Source organism: Protopterus annectens, chromosome 8.part0, assembly GCF_019279795.1.
Source record: "Protopterus annectens isolate FY-2018-M chromosome 8.part0, PAN1.0, whole genome shotgun sequence".
NCBI classification, from domain to species: domain Eukaryota; kingdom Metazoa; phylum Chordata; order Ceratodontiformes; family Protopteridae; genus Protopterus; species Protopterus annectens.
Genome location: NC_056741.1, coordinates 748,648,140 through 748,667,909, shown reverse-complemented (window position 1 = coordinate 748,667,909; position 19,770 = coordinate 748,648,140). Strand labels below are relative to the sequence as shown.

The 19,770-nt window shown below is 42.7% G+C and overlaps 1 protein-coding gene across 2 annotated transcripts in view; it reads left to right on the top strand.

Moving 5' to 3' along the window:
* Positions 1 to 19,770, top strand: part of SCAMP3 (secretory carrier membrane protein 3) — a 728,328-nt gene that overhangs the window by 209,826 nt on the left and 498,732 nt on the right. For both annotated transcript variants that reach the window (XM_044080205.1, XM_044080206.1), the window contains exons 2-3: positions 15,614 to 15,697; positions 16,901 to 17,032. In XM_044080205.1, coding sequence (XP_043936140.1) covers positions 15,614 to 15,697; positions 16,901 to 17,032 — 216 coding nt within the window. The remainder of the gene's footprint in view (positions 1 to 15,613; positions 15,698 to 16,900; positions 17,033 to 19,770) is intronic.

The window sequence follows — 19,770 nt, the reverse complement described above, 5'->3', positions numbered from 1 at the left end:
ATTGGACTTAGTCATGATACTGATCTCAACAAGACCAATCAGCAACCTGCAGGTGCCATAGTTAGCAGTAGAAGACCCATTGACTGGTGTTTCAGTTTTGGGACCACAGCTGTTTCCGTCAGTGCCTTTTGTGTTGAAACTAGCAGTGACATCAGCAGTACCAACACTGCTATTAGTGATGCAGGGTACTTGTTTGACCCCTGGTGTCAGAGCTGCGGAGTTGGGGTTGACTTTGGCAACAATGCCCTCAACACTATTTTGAATACCTGATTCTTCAGCTCTCCTATCTTGAGTCCTGAGTGGCTTTTTGACATTGACTGTTGGGATTAACCAATGAGAGCCAGTCATGATGATTTTGTTGACATATATGCCAGTGAGTATCGATCTCTGTCATTTCAATTAGGTCTCTTTAGTACAAAGTCTGTCGTCGGTCTCAGCTACTACTTTGGTTTTGCAGATTACCATGCATAGCCTGCTCATTTTTAGTTTAAGAAAGACTAAGGACCTCAGTCCATTTTTGAATCTCAGTGGCCTGAATGAAGGTGTCCCAAAGAAAAATTCTGAATGATTATTGTGCAGTTGGTTCTTATTTGTTTGTCAGGAAGAGCTAGAATGTGCTTTGGACTGATGCCTATCTACATGTAAAAGGAAGTTTGTGCTTCTGGGTAGATGCCAGTCATTAACAGTTTTGGGCACTTTCATTAGGATTCATTTCAGTCTCCATGGTGTAAACCACAGGTTTAGCCTTACTTTGAGGACTGGCTACTAGCTCACTGATCTTGCAGACCGTAGTTTCTACATGCGAGTCTCTGCTTCAGCTATTCCAGTTATTAGGAATAACAATGAACACTGTAAACTCACTCAGATCCTCACATTTATTGGTTCTGTGCCAGACACTGTCCTGCAAGGTCAGCCTTCCTAGCGAGACAGTTTCTTCTGTTCAGTGCAGCACAGTACTGGAGTACTTTTCCCTAAATATTTTAGGTTTAGTGGCAACTACAAATTACATGGTCCCTCATGACAAATTTTCAAATTAGGGTGCTGTAGTCAACCCTCAAGAAAAATCAAATAAGGATTCCCACGCTTTGCAAAACACTGACTGTGGTGGTCACACTCTGTCTTAATTTGGACTCATTTTCACCTTCCTGTAGCCACAGTGATGGTCACTATAAATGACCTGGCTCTAGATTTGAGGCAGAAGAATTTTCAAGGGCAGACAATCCAAGGTTCTTGATCATATTGTATCATACCTGGGAGGGCAGCTTACACAGCAGTGTTTTTAAGATGAGGGTAGTCCTCCTCATTGTTCAAGCTTTCAGGAACTCCCTTTCCCAAGATAAACTTGCCATTCACACTGCTATATGACTGTGGAAAGGTATGGTGTGGTGTGGTATGGTATGGAATGCAATGGTATGTAATTAAGCACGGTAGAACTTTGTTCGTATCACCCTGTGTTGAGTACCTGTAACAGTGGGAGACTGGATTTTGTCACTTTCTGATAGCCACCTATATTGCTGGGGAAGCCAGCTGTCTTGCTTCCAGGCTCAGCCATTGTATGCTGATGCAGCATGAGCAGTCCTTTAGCTTTTAGTGGTACAACACTTCTTCCATTGCCAGGGGCAACCTTGCTGTAACCTGTCTGCATCCTAAGTCAAACTTCAAATACAGCAACTTCTGTGGGAAATGACAGGTATGCTGTTCACCAGAAATGACCCCCTAGGACTCCTCTACACTAGCCCCAATTTCCTGTCATACTGAAGTTCATTTAGAAGGAATATAGGCAAATAGCCCCTTAAAGACATACCTATGTTTCAGCTTCATTTAAAAGACCAAACAGCGCAAGTTTAAAGTAATTCTAGCCACTCTCTTGGCATACAGGGGTGAAATCTTGACTACTGCCTAGGAAATTTCAGTTGGATTAGCAGCTTGGATGACTGACAAAGCAGCAGGAAGGGATGGTGTTACCATCCTGGGAGGGTGGGTGATGACATGGGTGTCTCTCGCAATGATCCCTGATTGTGATAAGTGAGCTCAGCTGTTGTTGTCATGTGTCTGAACTTGCCTGTCATGCTGTATTGCTTTGTTTGACATCAGAGTGTACTGATACTGGCACCTGAGCCTGCTGTTGTCTTTTTATGACCAGTGAGCCTACCTATTGTATGGATATTCTGTGCCACAATTAGGTTCATAAGGGGTACTAGGCTTTCATCCCTGATGGGATGTTTTAACCTTAGATCTGAAGTTGTTTTCATTTGATCTTCAACCTATAGGTAAACGGATCCGGTACAGATCTGACTTGGCCACATTTTCCAGCATCGAATCCGAGCTCCAAGCTCCTCCCCTACCCATAATGCCCCTGTCTCCCTTCTCCTCTTTGATCTTGTTTTCCGTGTGTCCAGTCGGCATAGTGGTCTGTTGCTCCAAGTTCCTGGTAAGTGAATTTAATAATTTTTTTCTGTCCTTTTTCTTCTCTTTTCTAACTCGTTTAGCCCGTTATCTCTATTTTCTATACCCTACCTTTCTTGCACTCTGGCATCGGTCCTGTAATCAAAAAAAAAAAGTCCTTTTCCTTTATTTCTTTTCCCTTCTTCTCCTGTCCCAATTGTATAAGTGCATGCACGTGTGTGTGCACGTGTGTGTGTGTGTGTGTGTGTGTGTGTGTGTGTGTGTGTGTGTGTGTGTGTGTGTGTGGTCCATTGCCATGGCAGAGAGCCCCAAGCCAGGGTTTCAGAAATGTACAGTGTGGTCATAAGCATCCCCCTTCAGATGGCCACACTGTGTGTCTTGTCTGTCTGGGAGTCCCACACCTAGACACCTCCTGTTTGTTCTGCGTGGGCTTCAAACCCCCCCCCCCACGCATTGATCGACAGGAGGAACAAGTTGATCTTGAAGGGCCTCCTTCCTCCACCTTGCTCCAAGGCCTTTGCTTCCACTTCTGCTTTTTCCTCTGCCCTGGCCTCTGGGACTCAACCTCTTGCCAAGATGGCTACGGACAGGGAGAAGCACTGTCAAAAGAAAAGGATAAGCCCAGGAAGTGGTCCTCTGACCGCAGTTCCTCAGCTGAGCCCCTGGCTAAGTCTCACCCGGCTCCCAGCTTGGGCTCCCCTTACTCTATTCTCCCCTCTTCTTCGGAGCTGGAGGTCTCTTGGGACCAATCCCCTTTATTGACCTCTCCCTGGCGCCTCTTCAGGCCCATATCCATGGCTTCCTCCTTCTGGTCCACCCGCAGTCTTTCTGAAGGCGAGCTGGACAGGATGATGCAGAAATTCATCTGGACCTAGAGCCAGATGTGAGTCTTGCCTGCTCCCTCCCCCTCTAGGGCTGGGAGCATGTAGTCTGCCTTTCTTCCCATTACTCCTTCTCCAATCTGACTTCCGGCTTTGGAGTCCTTGGGTCTGAGGCCTCTCTGCATCGAGGGGTCGGCACTGATGGTACCAGGTACCTCAATGCCGACCATTGCCCTGAGTGGTTCGGCTCTGACTAGTTCGGAGCCATTCGGCTCTCAGACCCGTAGCCTTGGTGCTGGATCAGAAGAGGTGGAATCGGCTTTGAGGTTTTCGGAGTCAGCCCTTCCAGGCAGAGTCTCATGCCTGGAGACTTGGATCTGACTCCCCCGTTGACTCTGAGGATTCCCACTCCAGCCTTGGTCCCAGCTTCTGGGTTTCGTTCTCCCTCTGCTTAGATATGGTGGAGAGGGTTCTCTCAGCTCCCTCGAGACCCTTGATGGTATCGTCCTTGGAATCCATCCTGGCTCCCTCTCTTTCTGGTACAGATTCCGCATCCTGCCCCCTCAAAGACAGCCTGTTGCCTCTCTGCTCCAGGGAGTTCCCCCACGGGAACTGCCAAAAGTTTCTGAGTCCTCCCCAGAGACCCCCCCACTGAGGACGTCCCACGGAAACTTATGTGTAAAAAGAGGCATTTGGACTCCCTGCTGGAGTCCCTCCCAGAAGACACCGACTTAGAGGAAGGGGAGAATTCCCCCCAGTCACCCCCCCCAGGTGATGTCTCTTTTGGAGACATCATGGAAATCCTATGCCAGCGTGGGGGGTGGTCTGTCCAGAAACCCAACCTAAATGAGTCGCTGTTCCTGGAAATGTTTGGCACAGGGCCCTCTACCTCCTGGGTGTGTCCTGCCATGGATCCACTTGTGGATTTGATTACATCTCTGGTATGAAAGGAATGAGATATGGTGGAGTCCTTCCCCAAGTGCCCTGATAGGATTCTAAGTGCGTCTCCTGACAAGCAGCATTGGTCTAAGGGGGTCCCTGGTTGATGCCATGGTGGTTCCGTTGGCCATTAAGAAAGAGCTTGCTCAGGAGAGCTCTGTGGTCCATCCACTGGACCAAGAGTCTCGCCCATAAACCATTTTGGGAAGCAGGTTTACCATTCAGCCATATTTGCCATGTGTGTGCTGAACTACATGGCACATGTGATCAGACTTCAGCAGGACCTGGTCAAAGAGGTCACTGAATCTGCCCCAGGGTCCATGTCGGTAGAAGAGAAGAAGGTGTTCTCTTTCCATATGGCCACCCTCGCTTGCATTTCCAACACTTGTATGAAGCTCCTGTCACATGCTACCAAAGGTGCCTCTAGGGCAGCCAGCACAGGCGTTGCCATCAGGTGTCATGCCTGGCTCCAGCTTTGTGCATTCTCAGAGCCCTTTAAGGCATTTTTTACAAATGTTCCTTATGATAGTTGCACCCTTTTTGGAAAAACGGTATTTGACACTTTGGTCTAGAGCGAGAAAGACTGGAAGACCTTGTCTGCCATCGGGATCTGCTTCTCAACCCCACAACAATCCTTTTCCTGGAATCAGCAGGGGGTGAAGAAGATGTGGTTCCAGAAGTCTCAGGGCTATTCCCAAGACGCTCAGGACTTGCCCTCCCCCAGAGGCAGATGGTAATAAGGTAGATGCCGTCCTCATGGCAGAGGGTGTCCAAGGAACCAGGGGTCATGGGATTCCTTCCCGGACAGACCCGTGCAGCAGCCCTGAAGGATTGCCTGAGTGCTCGTCTCTGGAGGCAGTCAGGGGACCTCTCTCTCTGCACCCAACAGCCTGGGAGTCTATCACAGATGATCGATAGGTGTTGCAAATCATATGCAAAGGATACTCTGTCCCCTTTATTCAAACGCCAATTCTGCCCAAACACCTCCGGGACTTCTACCCGTGCAATGGGAGGAAGCAGCAGTGGAAATCTCCAAGCTGCTTGAAAAATGAGTCATTCAGCTCGTCACCCCAGACCAGTCTGGATCAGGCATCTATTCCAATTTCTTTTTAGTGCCAAAGAAGATGGAGGACTTAAGACCCATCCTGGATATTTCAGCCCTAAACCTGTCAGTTGCCAAGACACAATTCCAGATGGTCACTCTCCAATCCATGCTGCCCTTCCTGCAGAGAAATGACTGGATGTGCTCAGTGGACTTCCAGGACATGTGCTACCACATAAAAATGGACAGGCACTCTCGGAGGTTCCTCCACTTCTGGCTAGGGGCCAGTCATTACCAGTTCAGAGTGTCGCACTTTGGTCTCACCACTGCCCCTAGGGTGTTCACCAAAGTGATAACAGTGGTGGCTGCTCACCTGCGTCTTCAGGGGTTCCCGGTCTTCCCCTGCCTGGATGATTGGCTCCTTTCTGCTCCCTCCAGGCATTGCTTCTGTCAAGCCAGGGATCTCCTTCTCCAGACTGCCCACCAGCTGGGCATAACTATAAATCTCAACAAGTCCCTATTGGATCCAGATCAAGTGCTAGACTTCATTGTGGTTCTGTTAGATACCAGCCGGAGCAAGATTTTTCTAACTCTGGACAGACTTCAGTCACTCAGACATCATGTGTGATACATTGTTCAGACCCATATCCCCCCTGTGGAATCAATTCTTCAGGCGTTGGGGTCCATGGCAGCCACTATCACCTGGATCCCCACTGCTCGTCTGCATATGAGGGTTCTCCAATAGACCCTAGTGGTCCAGTGGTTCTTGCTAGATCGGCCATTATTTCATCCGGTTAGTTTGTCTTGGGCCTGCAGGGATTTGCTTCTCTGGTGGCTTCAATCCCCAGACCTTCTTCTGGGTCACCCATTTATTCTTCCCACCTCTATGACCATGGTGACCACAGATACCTCCCTACTCTGGTGGGGGAGGCATTGCATGGGAAGGACAGTCCAAGGCATGTGGTCTTCCCTGGAGACCCATCTGCTTATCAACATCCTGGAAGTGAGGGTGGTGCTGTTAACGTTGCAAGCTCTTCATGTGCATCTTCCCCTAGGGACGATTGCCATCCAGACAGACAACATGTCTGTAGTCTGGTACGTCAACAAACATTGGGGAACCATGTCTTATCCCCTTTGTCACAAGGCCATGAGATTGTGGAAATGGGTGATCTCCACTAGCTTTTTTCTGGTGGCAACTCACATTACGGGGAGGTCCAACATTTTGGCGGACAGGCTCAGCAGATCTATTCTGATGCCTTACGAGTGGTCTCTGAATCCCTCTGTAGGGGAACAGATCTATCTAAAGTGGGTTTGGCCTTGCTGCAATCTATTTGCCTCTCGTTCCAATGCAAAGTGCAGTAAGTTTTTTGCTCTGAAGGCCCTTCTGGGGGAGTCCCCCAGAGACACTCTAGTTCATGTTTGGCCCTCTGGCCTTCTGTATGCTTATTCTCCACTTCTTCTGATCCTGAAATTCTTACAGAAAGCTCGACAGCTGTGGAGCTTAGCGATTCTCATTGCCCCCTTCTGGCCTTGCCAAGTTTGGTTCCCCTCTCTGTGGTCTTATGCAGCGTACCCTCCTTGGACACTAGATCCGATTCCAGATCTGATCACACATTCCACACCCAGATTTAGTCAGTCTGAAGCTTATGGCTTGGCTGCTCCAGTTCCAGTGATAGCTAGGACTTCCGGGCTGTCTTCTCCAGTTAAGAAGATTTTGGTAGTGGCTCACAAATTTTCCACCAGGAAGATATGGGCGTCTCAGCATGATTTGGACCCCTTCACTGCTCCAGTCCCTGCCATTTTGGAGTTTCTGGCAGATATTTTTCATCAGGGTGCCAGTTTTTCTACAGTAAAGGTTCAGCTGGCAGCTGTCTCCAGTTTTCATATAGGAGACAATTCGGCTTCCCTAGCTTCTTTCAAGCTTTGTAAAGCCTTTTTGAAAGGTGTCTTTTTACTTAGGCTTACAGTCAAGGACCCTGCGCCTCCTTGGGATCTTAATCTAGTTTTATAAGCCTTGGTTTCTTCCTCCTTTGAACCAGCAGCTACAGTGGATTTACAATTCCTGTTCTGGAAGACAACTTTTCTGATTGCTATTACCTCAGCTAAAAGAGTGTCGGAGGTTCAGGCCTTATCTTTCAAGCCCCCTTGTATGGTGTTTCATAAAGACAGGGCTTCCTTATGGACAAACCCTTCCTTTCTTCCCAAAGTGGCTTCAGAATCTAACATTAACCAGGTCATCAATCTTCCTGTCTTCTTTCCAGAGTTCCAGAATGAGAGAGAGTATAAATTGCATTTGCTTGCTGTTCATAGGCAAAGTCCTTTTGTAAGTCTGATTAGCTTTTTGCTTCCTTTTTCTAAGCCTTTCTTAGGGAAATCTGTGTCCAAGGTAACTATTACTCGTTGGATCTGTCAGTGCATAGCTCTGGCCTATACAATCAAAGGATTGTCTCCTCCAGGTCCGGTCAAGGTGCATTCTGCCAGGTCTGTGGCTACTTCAGCAGCCTTTTGGTCTAGGGTTTCTTTGGATGACATTTGCTTTGCACCTTCTTGAGCATCATCGCACATGTTCATTTCGCATTACAAGTTGGATCTCCTGCCCAGAGGCAGGGCATCCTTTGGCTCTGACGTGCTCCAAAATATCCTTCCATGAGGACCTCCCAGGGTCTTTTGGTAGCTAGGGACTCTGTCTCACAGGTTGAAGATCAAATGAAAACAACAACTTCAGGTAAAAAAGTTATGTACTCACCATAACGTTCCATCTGAGTTGTTGCTTTTCATTTGTCTTCAACCGTCCCTCCCTCCTTCCCCCTGTCTTATGTGGACTGTTTGCTAGAACGGATGGAAGAGGCCCTATTCTGGTAAGCCTTTGTCTTCCTTATGGTGCTTTCAGGATACTACTGCCAGAGTGTTAGGCACTTGGTTAGGTCGGGGTTCTACTGTCGGCAGCAAACTTGATCTAAGGGGAGGAGGGAGACAGGGGCATTATGGGTAGGGAGGAGCTTGGAGCTCAGATCGGATGCTGGAAAATGCGGCTGAATCAGATCCATATCATATCCGTATACCCACAGGTTGAAGACGAATGAAAAGCAACAACTGGAATGTTATGGTGAGTGCATAACTTTTTTTTATGCTTCCCATTTGTCACCCAGCTGTGTTATCCCATAGGTATTTAACTATCCTTGCCATAGTTATATTTAAGTACTTCTCATTTGTAGTGGATTAGTTCATTTGGGTCTCTCTTTCAGTTTACTAAGTGTTGCTACTGTAAGATAGGGCATTTAAGCACTCCCCCTATCCAATAGAAGATAGATACTGGTCAATCCGTGGGTAAATTTCCCATTTCCCATGCACTAGACACTTAAACAGGGTCATGGAAGGCCTTTTGTATCCAAATTATTTCCCACTTTTTACAAAAATTTAAAAGGGCTTGTTTTGAAAATAAATGTCAAGACATTTGCATTCGAGAGGCTGTGAAATTATAATTAAGATGATATATTTAAAGGCAAGAAGTGGGCTGTCATCGTTGTGTTTCCAGAAATACTGCAGATGGTAACTTCAGACCCTTTCTTGCATACTGTCCTAGCAGAGTCTGCATTCTTTATGAAGATGCATTTCTAACGGTGAAATCACATAGATGCAGTAATCCCAGACCCATTGCCTTTATCATTCAGAGTCTGTATAAAATATCCACCTCGGCTGGTCTCTGAGATTCAGATCTCAAAACATTATCACAAAACTAAAATCACACCAACTCTCTACAGGTCTGCCATTCTTTCATTTCAAGACCCAAATGCTGCCTCGGAAAACCTATCATCATGCAGATTCTTCAAAACAAAAATTTTCCAATGATCTGTAGCCTGTTAAATAATAGAGTGGCTCACAAAATAAGTTGATCAACACACAAAGCTATGTGACAGAACCTAACAAAACTCCTCCCTAGCAAACTGTGCTCAATTCCAATGTAGCACTCTTCAGAACCTTGCAAACCAAGCCATTCTTGGGCATAAAACAACTCTCTGAATAACTTTTCTTCAAAACCCTTCTGGCATGAGGTTAACCTTCTGACAGGTCATAAATCCATGACTCAAAAAATTAACTCTGGACAGTTTGCTGAAAGTTAGTGTCTGACTCCCTTAAAGAATTCAGCAACTTCCTATATCTCCCATACATCTTCCCATCTACCTATTTACTACTGCCCACCTCTCCCCTCCACTTTATCTCCCTTCCTTCTGTTTCAAAGTAATTGCCACCAAAGATATTGTGAACCTCCTCAAAAACATTCTTTCAGATGCCCTGCCTGGATCAGATAATTTGGCTCTGTGGTTGCCATTCTGTAGCAGAACATTTTATAATCATACCCTTGCTTCATATATACATCCTATGCCTCACATGAAACCTTTAGGCTAACATGGAAATTGGCACTGGTCAGACCACTGCCACACAGCCTAAGCTCACTAAAACCTTTCACTTCTACCCAGTATCAGTTCTGTTTGCATTAGGTAAAACACTGAAAGAATTCATATGCAAACATCAACCTGCCTACAACAGGTTTCATGTCCTGCCACAAAAGCAACATTGCTTTTCATCTTTGAGAACCACAGTGACTGCTGTTTGGACCCCCACCGATGAAAGCCTTCTAAACTTTGTCAGAGGAAACCTATCTGATGGTGTCTTTATCAGTCTCACTTGGGCCTTCACCCTTATAGACAGTTATATACTCCTTTCTCATTAGATTGAAACAGGTGTTGGTTCACAAGCTACATCTTGGTTCAAAGACCTCCTCTTCATGAGGAATATTAAAGTTATAAAGTCATGCCAGTCATTTCTACAGGTGCCTTTATAGAAACAGGCGTCCATTCTAGCACCACTGATTTTGTTATGCACTACCTGTGGTCTTCACAATCTCTCGTTATTACATGCTGACAAGGTGGCCAGTTATATTTCCAGCTCCAGTCACACTGACATACAAAACTGATACCAAGAACATGTCTCTAACTCAGTTCCTGGTCCTGGCATAACAAGAACAACCACCACTACCACCTCCTTCTTAAAACAAATAAAACTAAATCTTTAATTTTTGGTACCCACCAAAAACTAGCAAAAAGCCCTGAAACTCTACACATAGAATAAAAGAATCTTCTGACCAGAACCACCTCAACAGGGCCAGCTCTCCAAACGTTAAAAGCAAAACTTGACAGCACCAGCCTCTGCTTCTGTCTCATAGCTCCCAAGCTATGGCATGAGCTCCCAGTCAACCTAGAGGATATTCCAGTGTACACAAAGTTCACACCGCAGTTTAAATCATGCCTTGTAAAAACGGTGCAAGTGCAAATATCTTAACTCAGGCCACATAACACTTCCTTTTGCCCCTTGCATCTGTGAAATTTTTATACTTGTCTTTCTATCCAGGAATGGCCATAATCTGTGTATATGTACATAGCATTATCACTAACTCCTTATTTTACTCTGATGTTCTCTTTTTAATTCATTTACTTATTGTTTTATAATCATTTTTAACTATGTTCTAATCAAAATTCATAGATGTTACTAGTTCTTAACTGATGTCATATTGCATTATTTCTTATATCTTGCAACCCAGACTGGGCCTGAAATTGCTCATTTGTTGGCCAGTGCCCTAACCCGGAAACCAGCCTAAAAGAAATTGAAAAATGAAATGTTTACATTAATGTTTTCAGCTTCATGTTCTCAGAGACATGCACTGCCCTGGCAAATGGTCATGTAGTTGCCCTTTGCTTTATAAATATAGCTCGTCTTCACCCCCCCCCAAATAAAGTAAAAGTAAAACAAAAATGCCATTTTCTATGTATGTATCTGCAGTCTGATTGATAACAAATGCAAAAGTCGTATAGGCAACAGTAATGCATTTCAGTTTGCCTTGGTCACAAACCCATGCACATGTGTAATTATTCAGACTTGATTATGTAAATGCCATCTGCTTTACTAAAAAAGGCATGACAATTAACATAATTGAATAATTTAATAATTCATTTCCATCTCTGAAGGCTTACTCTACTGGACTACAAATGATCCTAATGAATTCAAGAACACTTTTTCATTCGGTATATTAAAATTTAGCAAGGGTTTAATGCAAAACTCAGAAGTATGTGTGTATCAGGATAATCTTTATTGCAGCATAATCAATTTTAATGATTTTTAACTACTGCTCCTTTTTAGTAAGTGTGGACATTTTTCAGTTGACAAAGCTATACATACTGGCAAACATATGGATACTTTTCTAGAGGTAAGTTTTCTACTTTATGAAAGAACTTTGTTTATTGATCTCAATCAATGTTAATGGTGTGCATCTGTTTTCCTTTGAGGAAAGTGGACTTTGCCATGCTACAGTTATTTATTATTTATTTATTTATTTGACATTTGTTGACCGGGATAGTCCAACTGGGCAAAAGCCCTTTTTCAGCGAAGGCTCGGGGAGAAAAGCTCCACATTACATCAATACAAGAAAATTAATATGAAAAAGTAATGTACATTAAGAAAGCTCACATTACAACAATACAAAAAAATGATAACATAATGTAAATTAGAAAAGAGCCTGAGAGTGAGGTTTTACACAGTTGTGTTTACATTTGTTGTCTAATGATTTTTATGTTATCCCAGTCTTGTTTGCTGCATGCTGCTGTGAAAGCTGACTGAGCTGTGTTTTCTGCGTGCGATCAGGTTGCAGATTTTGGAAGCTGATAACAGGATGGTTGATGAATTACGATGCCTTGTTTTGCGGAGTAATATAATTTGACTAGAGAATATTGAGAAATTCCTTCTGTATTTTTTTTTGTTTGCAGTTGTACTGGATAATACAGGAACCAGTCAGTGTGAGCTGGGTGGTCCCAAATTCCTGAAGAACACTGATTAAAACTGTTGTATCAGGGCGTCTGTATGTTGTTGGTGAGTATGTGGTGTTGACTGGATTTTGCATGATCTGATGACGTGTGTGAGTTATTAAGAACTGTTTCACATCCTCTGGTTTGGATGAGTAGTGGTTGTATCATTTTTTGAAAACCATGTCTGCAGAGGCATGCAGTCTGGGCAGATGAAGTTTTAATTTTGCAGTGTATGTTGAAAACTGCAAAAATGATGGTGTTGTGACTACTGATAGAAATAACTACATATAGAGCTTACACCGCAATTTCATAATTGCTGTGGGCAAAGAGAGTATAACAGGCAAAAACATTAATCTGAAGGTATTTTCTGATTCTCCATTCGGGCAATACCCGGTTGGGTTCTTGCTGTGATGTATTGGTAGAAAAACTTCCCAGTTTGTAATCATTATTCAGAAAAAAGGAGTGTGCCACCTCTGATTATTTTGCCAGACCTTTGACTACTGAATTTGTGCCTCTGGGCAAACAGAATGTTCTATTTTAATAAGGTTTCTGTGATGTTAGGTATGTGCTATGTTGAGGCAAATCTTAAAACTGTGTGTGCAGTAACCCTTTTATGTTGTTGCATTGTAGTCTGATTAGAGTATTTCCTTTGTGCTTTTATTTTGCATGGTCGAATTTGTAACCAAGGCTGGGAGCAGGCTGCTTTGTTCTGGTCCAAGTGCATCGGATTGAATGAGGTGAGGATAAGCTGAAAGGAGGTCCTGCGAAGCAGTATGAGGAGATGTGCTGGTGTATCTGTGCTGTGTCAGGATGTGTGCAATGTGTTAGAAATGCAAACTGTGAAGGTTGTTACTTTGTAAGCCCCTACTGTCATTGCTTGGGGATGGGGTGGGTGTTGGCGTATCTGCGCTGTGTGTCAGAATGTGTGCAATGTGTTAGAAATGCAAACTGTGAAGGTTGTTACTTTGTAAGCCCCTACTGTCATTGTGTGGTGGTAGGCTGGGTGTTGGCGTATCTGCGCTGTGTGTCAGGATGTGTGCAATGTGTTAGAAATGCAAACTGTGAAGTTTGTTACTTTGTAAGCCCCTACTGTCATTGTGTGGGCATGCGGTGGGGTGGGTGTTGGTGTATCTGTGCTGTGTCAGGATGTGTGTAATGTGTTAGAAATGCAAACTGTGAAGTTTGTTACTTTGTAAGCCCTTACTGTCATTGTGTGGGGGTGGGGTGGGTGTTGGCGTATCTGCGCTTTGTGTCAGGATGTGTGCAATGTTTTAGAAATGCAAACTGTGAAGTTTGTTACTTTGTAAGCCCCTACTGTCATTCTGTGGGGGTGGGGTGGGTGTTGGCGTATTTGCGCTGTGTGTCAGGATGCGTGCAATGTGTTAGAAATGCAAACTGTGAAGTTTGTTACTTTGTAAGCCCCTACTGTCATTGTGTGGGGGGGTGGGGTGGGTGTTGGTGTATCTGCGCTGTGTGTCAGGATGTGTGCAATGTGTTAAAATGTAAACTGTGAAGTTTGTTACTTTGTAAGCCCCTACTGTAATTGTGTGGAGGTGGGGTGGGGTGGGTGTTGGCGTATCTGTGCTGTGTGTCAGGATGTGTGCAATGTGTTAGAAATGCAAACTGTGAAGTTTGTTACTTTGTAAGCTCCTACTGTCATTGTGTGGGGGTGTTGGTGTAAAGCAAGTATACTGTAAGTTTGGTTACATTTTCAAGGTATTTTTTACCTCTGTGCATGCAAACATTAGACCTTCCCACGTGGACTCTGTCCATTCATTCCTTCGTACTAGGAAATCACCAGTGTAGTACAGTGGCAAGAGCTCATCAGTGAGGGTGTTTAGCCTAATCCCTTCTCCTTGGCAAGGGGTCCACCGCCAGCGTTGCCTTGGAGACCCACAGTGCCCTTTTGTGTGAGTGAATGATTCCATATGCTAGTTAATGAAAACTAGCACCAAGCATGTAGCTTGGTGAACTAAAATCCCATCCAGGGATTGCAGATGCGAGTTTCCTGCTCTAACCTCCTCCCATGTAAATAATTTCATAGCACCACTGGCGTGTAGTCATTTTCTGACAAACAGATGAGCCAGTTGCACTTTATGCAGTTAATCACATTTGTTGGTACCGTGGTGACTGTATTGCTTTATCCAGAAAGATTTTGCACATTAATGCAAAAAGTGTGCAAGTTATGAAGAACAGGAATGTAAGCAATTTGTTTGTACTCCAAGGAAGTTTTTGTTAAACTTTGTTAAAAAGTAACATTTTTTCATGTTATATTTCTTATTCATTTTTTTTTGTTGCAATCTTCTGTTGCTATATAATTTGAACTTTTTTTGATTAGCAAGCAATGTTGCTAGAGTGTATGGTATAAAGTATTTTACCGATGCTGCAGTGAGCAGTTTACACTGCATTAGATACGTAAGGCACACTTATTGTTATCGTATAGTAGATTTTGAGAAAGATATCTAAAATATGTGCAATGAATAGTCTGGGATTGTTTATTGCAATAAATATTTGCTGTGGGGCGTGACTACTTGGTGAAACATGCACATCACAAAGAGTAAGCTCTGCATGACCACAGGTGTATCTTTAAACACATCAACATACAACAGTGTTTTTTTTTTTTTTGTAATTTTGAATTATTCACATTAATATTCTGTGCTTTGCGCATTTCTGTTATACTGTAGAAGTGGATATTTTATGTTGTATCTGCTCTTGTGAACTTGCCAAGGCTATTCCCATGTGGGTAGAATCAGCAACAAGTTTGGACTGTTTGAAAAGGCTGAAATAACAATTTTTAATTCTCCATTTTCTTTTTTAATTCATTTTAATTCTCTATTTTTGTTGACTGTTTGTCACTTCTCTTAGGTAGGTAATACAGTATTAGAATTTTCAGAATCTCTTTTCTGCCAGCAAATTTTCAAGAATGAAAAAATTGTACTGTGTATATATTAGGTTACATGGTGAGACGGTGACTGAGTTATGCATGTATATATATATATATATATATATATATATATATATATATATATATATAATATTTATTGTAGTGTCAGTAATTTTCTTGCCATGATGTCATGATAAAAGATTACCACCCTGGTGAAGTAGTTTGTGTGCGTGTGTGTGTGTGTGTGTGTGTGTGTGTGTGTGTGTGTGTGTGTGTGTGTGGGGGGGGGGGGGGGTAGTTGTTACCCACAACTTTAAATGTAAGATTTATGCATGAGGAAATGAAACAGTTTTTTTGTAGTCTGCAGGGTATAAGACTACCCTAACTCTTTTGGGTTCCTACTTTTGTTTGTTTGAAATTGTGATCAGATCACTTCTGAAGAATTCTTGAGACAAATGAGTTCCGTGCATCTGGCTGGCACTGTGCAGCAAAAGGTTCCAGGTGGACTTAAAATTTCATTGATGTCGGCTAAATGAAGAATTCCCTTTAAAGGTTTCCTTCAAATTTTCCAAACTTGTAGAATTTACATCAGTGTTGCTCAAAGTAGAAACATTCTCTGTGCTGTTTGTAATGCAATCTAAATTTTCTTCCCTTCATTTCACAGGACCCTGCAGTGATTCAGCACACAACCCAAAGCAATCAGTATGCAACCCTTGATGTCTACAATCCATTTGATACCAACCAAGGGGTAAGTTTTTTGTCTTGGTGTGGACAATGAAGCTGCGGTAATTAAAGCAAATGTGAATTATAGGACTTATTTAAAAAAATATGAAGAAAATTAGCTTGTGCTATGTTTCTTCACTGGAGCAAAAATATAACCTTTAAATTTCAGTTTTGGCCTAAAGAGTAATTTTATTAGAAAAATATAAATATTGCATTCTGAGCAGGTGATGATCTCCTTGTTAATATACTGATTGTATATTCAGTTAAGTATTCAGGCAGTTAATGTGTTTAGATATTTTGTTATGCATTTTTATTTGTTCAGTATTGTCTGTAGTTCTTTTCTTTCTAATGTTGATTATAGCTACAGTTAGATTAGATTATTTAATATTTTTATGTAATGATCTTTTGGCTGTATTTATGTTTGTGTGAGTGCCCATGTGTGCCTGTAGTGGCTAAGTTTCCATTCAGAATGAACTTAAGTACTTTTCATCATTTGAGCACCAGGATAGGCTACAGCTTCTCCTTTGACCATGCATTGGATTAAGTGGGTAGTCAGGAATGAGTGAATTACTGAATGAGTATTTTAGAAATTAATAAGTTTAAAAAGGGTCACATTGAAGAAAGGAATTGATCTTCAGTGAGCAGGGTGGTGTGGTTAGAAGCAAGACATCTAGGCTTGTGCAAAAAATTAATAACCATTATGCCAACTCCCAACCCTTTCTAAGCTGTTTACCTGACATACACAAGGTACATAGCTTGATTCTTGCCTTGTGAAACATGGCTAGGTTTAAAAAGATCCCCCGGAGTCATTAGCTTTCTTATAAGCTATGAACTGTTAGGGCAGGGTTTGTGTGTCATGGCAGCTGTTTTCGGAATCTTCACTTGCTTACTTTTTTACTGGTCTGACTGCCGAAGGCCTAGTAATTCTTTTGCTGTTACTTGTCCCTGCTGTGACAAAGTAATTGCCTTTTGCATTGCTCCAGGTAGAGCTGTATCTGTCGTTTTAGCAGTGCTGTACTGGTGCTAGTTGCACACACTTGAGGTTCAATGTTGCATCACTTTGCCTGAGATTTGTATCAGAAGTTAAGGTGTCTCTTAGTGGTAGAAGGCAGTGCGTCTTGCTTTTGAGTGGGAGACTTGGATACTGCAGTCTTCATTCATAATGTCTTCTCATTAATACTTGAAAGTTTATAAATCAATTTTGTATAATTGCTTTTTATTTTGACAGCCTCCGCCTGCCTACCAGTCACAGCCTGCAGTGCAGCCCAGCCCTGCGCCTCCTCCGCCAGCTCCTGCTGTACAGCCTCCCAAAAAGCAGAGCCCTGCAGAACCCAAAAACTATGGCTCCTATGGAACCCAGGTAAAGGGAAGCTGGCTAATAAAACAACACTTTTTATTCTGTGTTATTATTGACTAAAGAGGTAAACAGTACTAGGTGTAAACGTTTGAATTTATGGGTAGTTTACGAGTACAGGTATAAAGAAATTACATGCACAAAGTTACTTATGCAGAAAAGAGAATTTAAAACCAGGTTGTAGAGTGTAACAAAATTACTGTAAACTGTTCTCTGCTTTCATATTTTGGCCATAAGCAAATGCACCACATTTGATTGAAGCTCCTGCCTTCTGACATGTATGAAATTTGATTTGTGTCAATAATGGCAGGTGACTGTCTTACTCCTGCCCATTTCATTTTGCCTCTGCTGGTGTTAGTTTAGTGAGGCTTATTACTTAACATTGGCAAGTTGCTTTATTGTACACAAAAAGATTAACAGGTTCCGTTCCTGAATATGACATAAAAGTTACTCTGCAGTATGGTGATGTTAGAGTTGGTAAGTTTAGTAAGATGAGAGGTGTGAAGGCACAATTTTTTTATATAGAAGAGTTTTTGAAATTGTTCAAACTTCTACTGTTACGTTCATATTCATTCGTATAATTTTTCAAAGTGAATGGTCAGTCAGGTTAACTTTTGACCAAATTATGTGCATTCAGTTAAGTGCCTGTAATTTTTCCTTCCTCCTCCTTTCTTTATACTGCAGTTTCATTTTGCTCATCATGTACTCACTGCTGTTTGAACACAGTCTGTCTGTCTGTGCTGGATGCCTGTCCTAGGAATGCACCTATGTGTACTGAGCGTCTCTTAAACATACATGTTAAGATTCTATAAACTTTTGCCATTCAATAAAGGAAGTGCAGTGAAATTACCTGACAGGACTATACCATGACTCCATGCTGCCTTGGCTCTTGTAACCCACCCATATTACAGTATTTTCCAGTTTGTTGCTGAACCATTGAGTCTGCTGAGTTTTTCTTCACTGATGTTAGCCTTTCAGGATTTTAGCTGCCAGCTTTCGTGCTAACCTTTAGTTTATAAAGACTGCATCCTCTTCTCTGCAGCCTTCCAGATCTCCTGCATCTGAAAACATTTTTATTACTTAGATTTGTCATTTTTTTTTACGTAAATTTGAACTTTACAGATGTATTTTTGCACCACCAAATTTAATTTTGAATGCTGTTGATTTGATAACCATAGTTTATTTTTCTTATTTTGTTCATTTGGCACTGCCATCTTTTGTTTATACATTTTTATTAATGTTTGGGCTTCTCTTTCACTTTATGAGAACATTACTGTTGCCAGAACAATGATTGCTTGTAAAAATCATATTTCAAAAATTATGACAACCTTTTTTACTCATATTTCATTGGCATCCCATTGTTTATCATACTGTAAGGTGATCGTTAGCTCTTTTCAGCCTTTCATTTACTGTATGTAGTAGTGTCCATGTTTCTGAATGGACATGTATTATTTTATGTTGTTGTGGTACTATATTTGCATAGATGGTCTTCGTGTTTCACTGTTGCAGTCATTGCATTTGGGTAATCTGCTGGCAGGTTGCACTCATTCGGCCTGAATTCCAAAGTCTTGGTTCCTGCGTCAGTTGCTGTCTCTTTTTCCATGATGTCAGGACGTCAGGGGTATAAAACAAGCAGCCAACGCCATTTTCCTCAGTCTTTTTTGCCGCGCGGTGCCCGAAGCAGAAGCATTTCGCAAGTGCCGGGCCGACTCCTGAAATATTCGTGTTCGAGTTTCAGAACCGAAGTCTTCACTAAAGCTAAGTACCCCATTGGGGAAACTTTTTTCTTGCTCCAGACCGATGTCAGAAAAAGTTAAAAATGGTATTACTTGTGGGAAGCAAATACCTCATAAGGATTTCCATCTATACTGTATTCCTTGCCTAGGCCCTGATCACAATGTTTCTGGTTGTCGGTTTTGTGCTAGATTTAACCAACGCACTATTAATCGTTGGTATAATTTTGCCTTAAAGTATTTTGGAAGCAGGTTTAATTATCGAAAAATGTCGTCTGATAGTAATCAGACTATCAGAGTTTACAAACGCAAAGAAAAGGACAGAGCCAAACATCTGAGGTCCAAAACCAACGACAAAGCTTCTCCTAAGCCAGTTGCCAGTTCGCCGGTTCTCAGTGAGGCGCTTTTTTAGAGTCGCAGGCCGCTACCGACACCCACGTGGAATCATCCATGCCGCTTAGATACACAAAGTATTGGACCCACAGACGCTAATTCCTCAGATGGGTCTGGAGCCACTGAGCAGGTACCGGCTTCTGAGGGTGTATTCAGACCTCAGCATTTTTACATTAAACCGACAACAGCTGCAAAGACCAAGACTAAAGCATCTTCTAAAACAAAAAAACCTGCACAGGAACCACGTGTACAGGCCTCTATGCCTAGAAAACAGATGATCAAAATGGCTGAAGACCTGATTACCTTGATCAGGGGTTCCCATCCCCCTCCTGATAAGAGGCCTAGGCAAGACTCTGATTATGAATCTTCAGATCAAGTTTCCATTTCTTTTGATTCCTCTTCTGATCAGGAATATTCTTTACCCCCCTATGAGGATTCTGATGCAGAGGAATCTATTCCTTCAGCATCTCCACCTGAGGATTATTCATTTGGGGAAACCTTGCATGCCTTGAGGGAGCATTTTCACTGGGAAAGCCAAGACTTTTCAGAATCTAAGAAAAGGCTCAGAGATTTCCTTCTACCACAGCACAGGCTTTAGCCATACCCACTGTGTTAGAT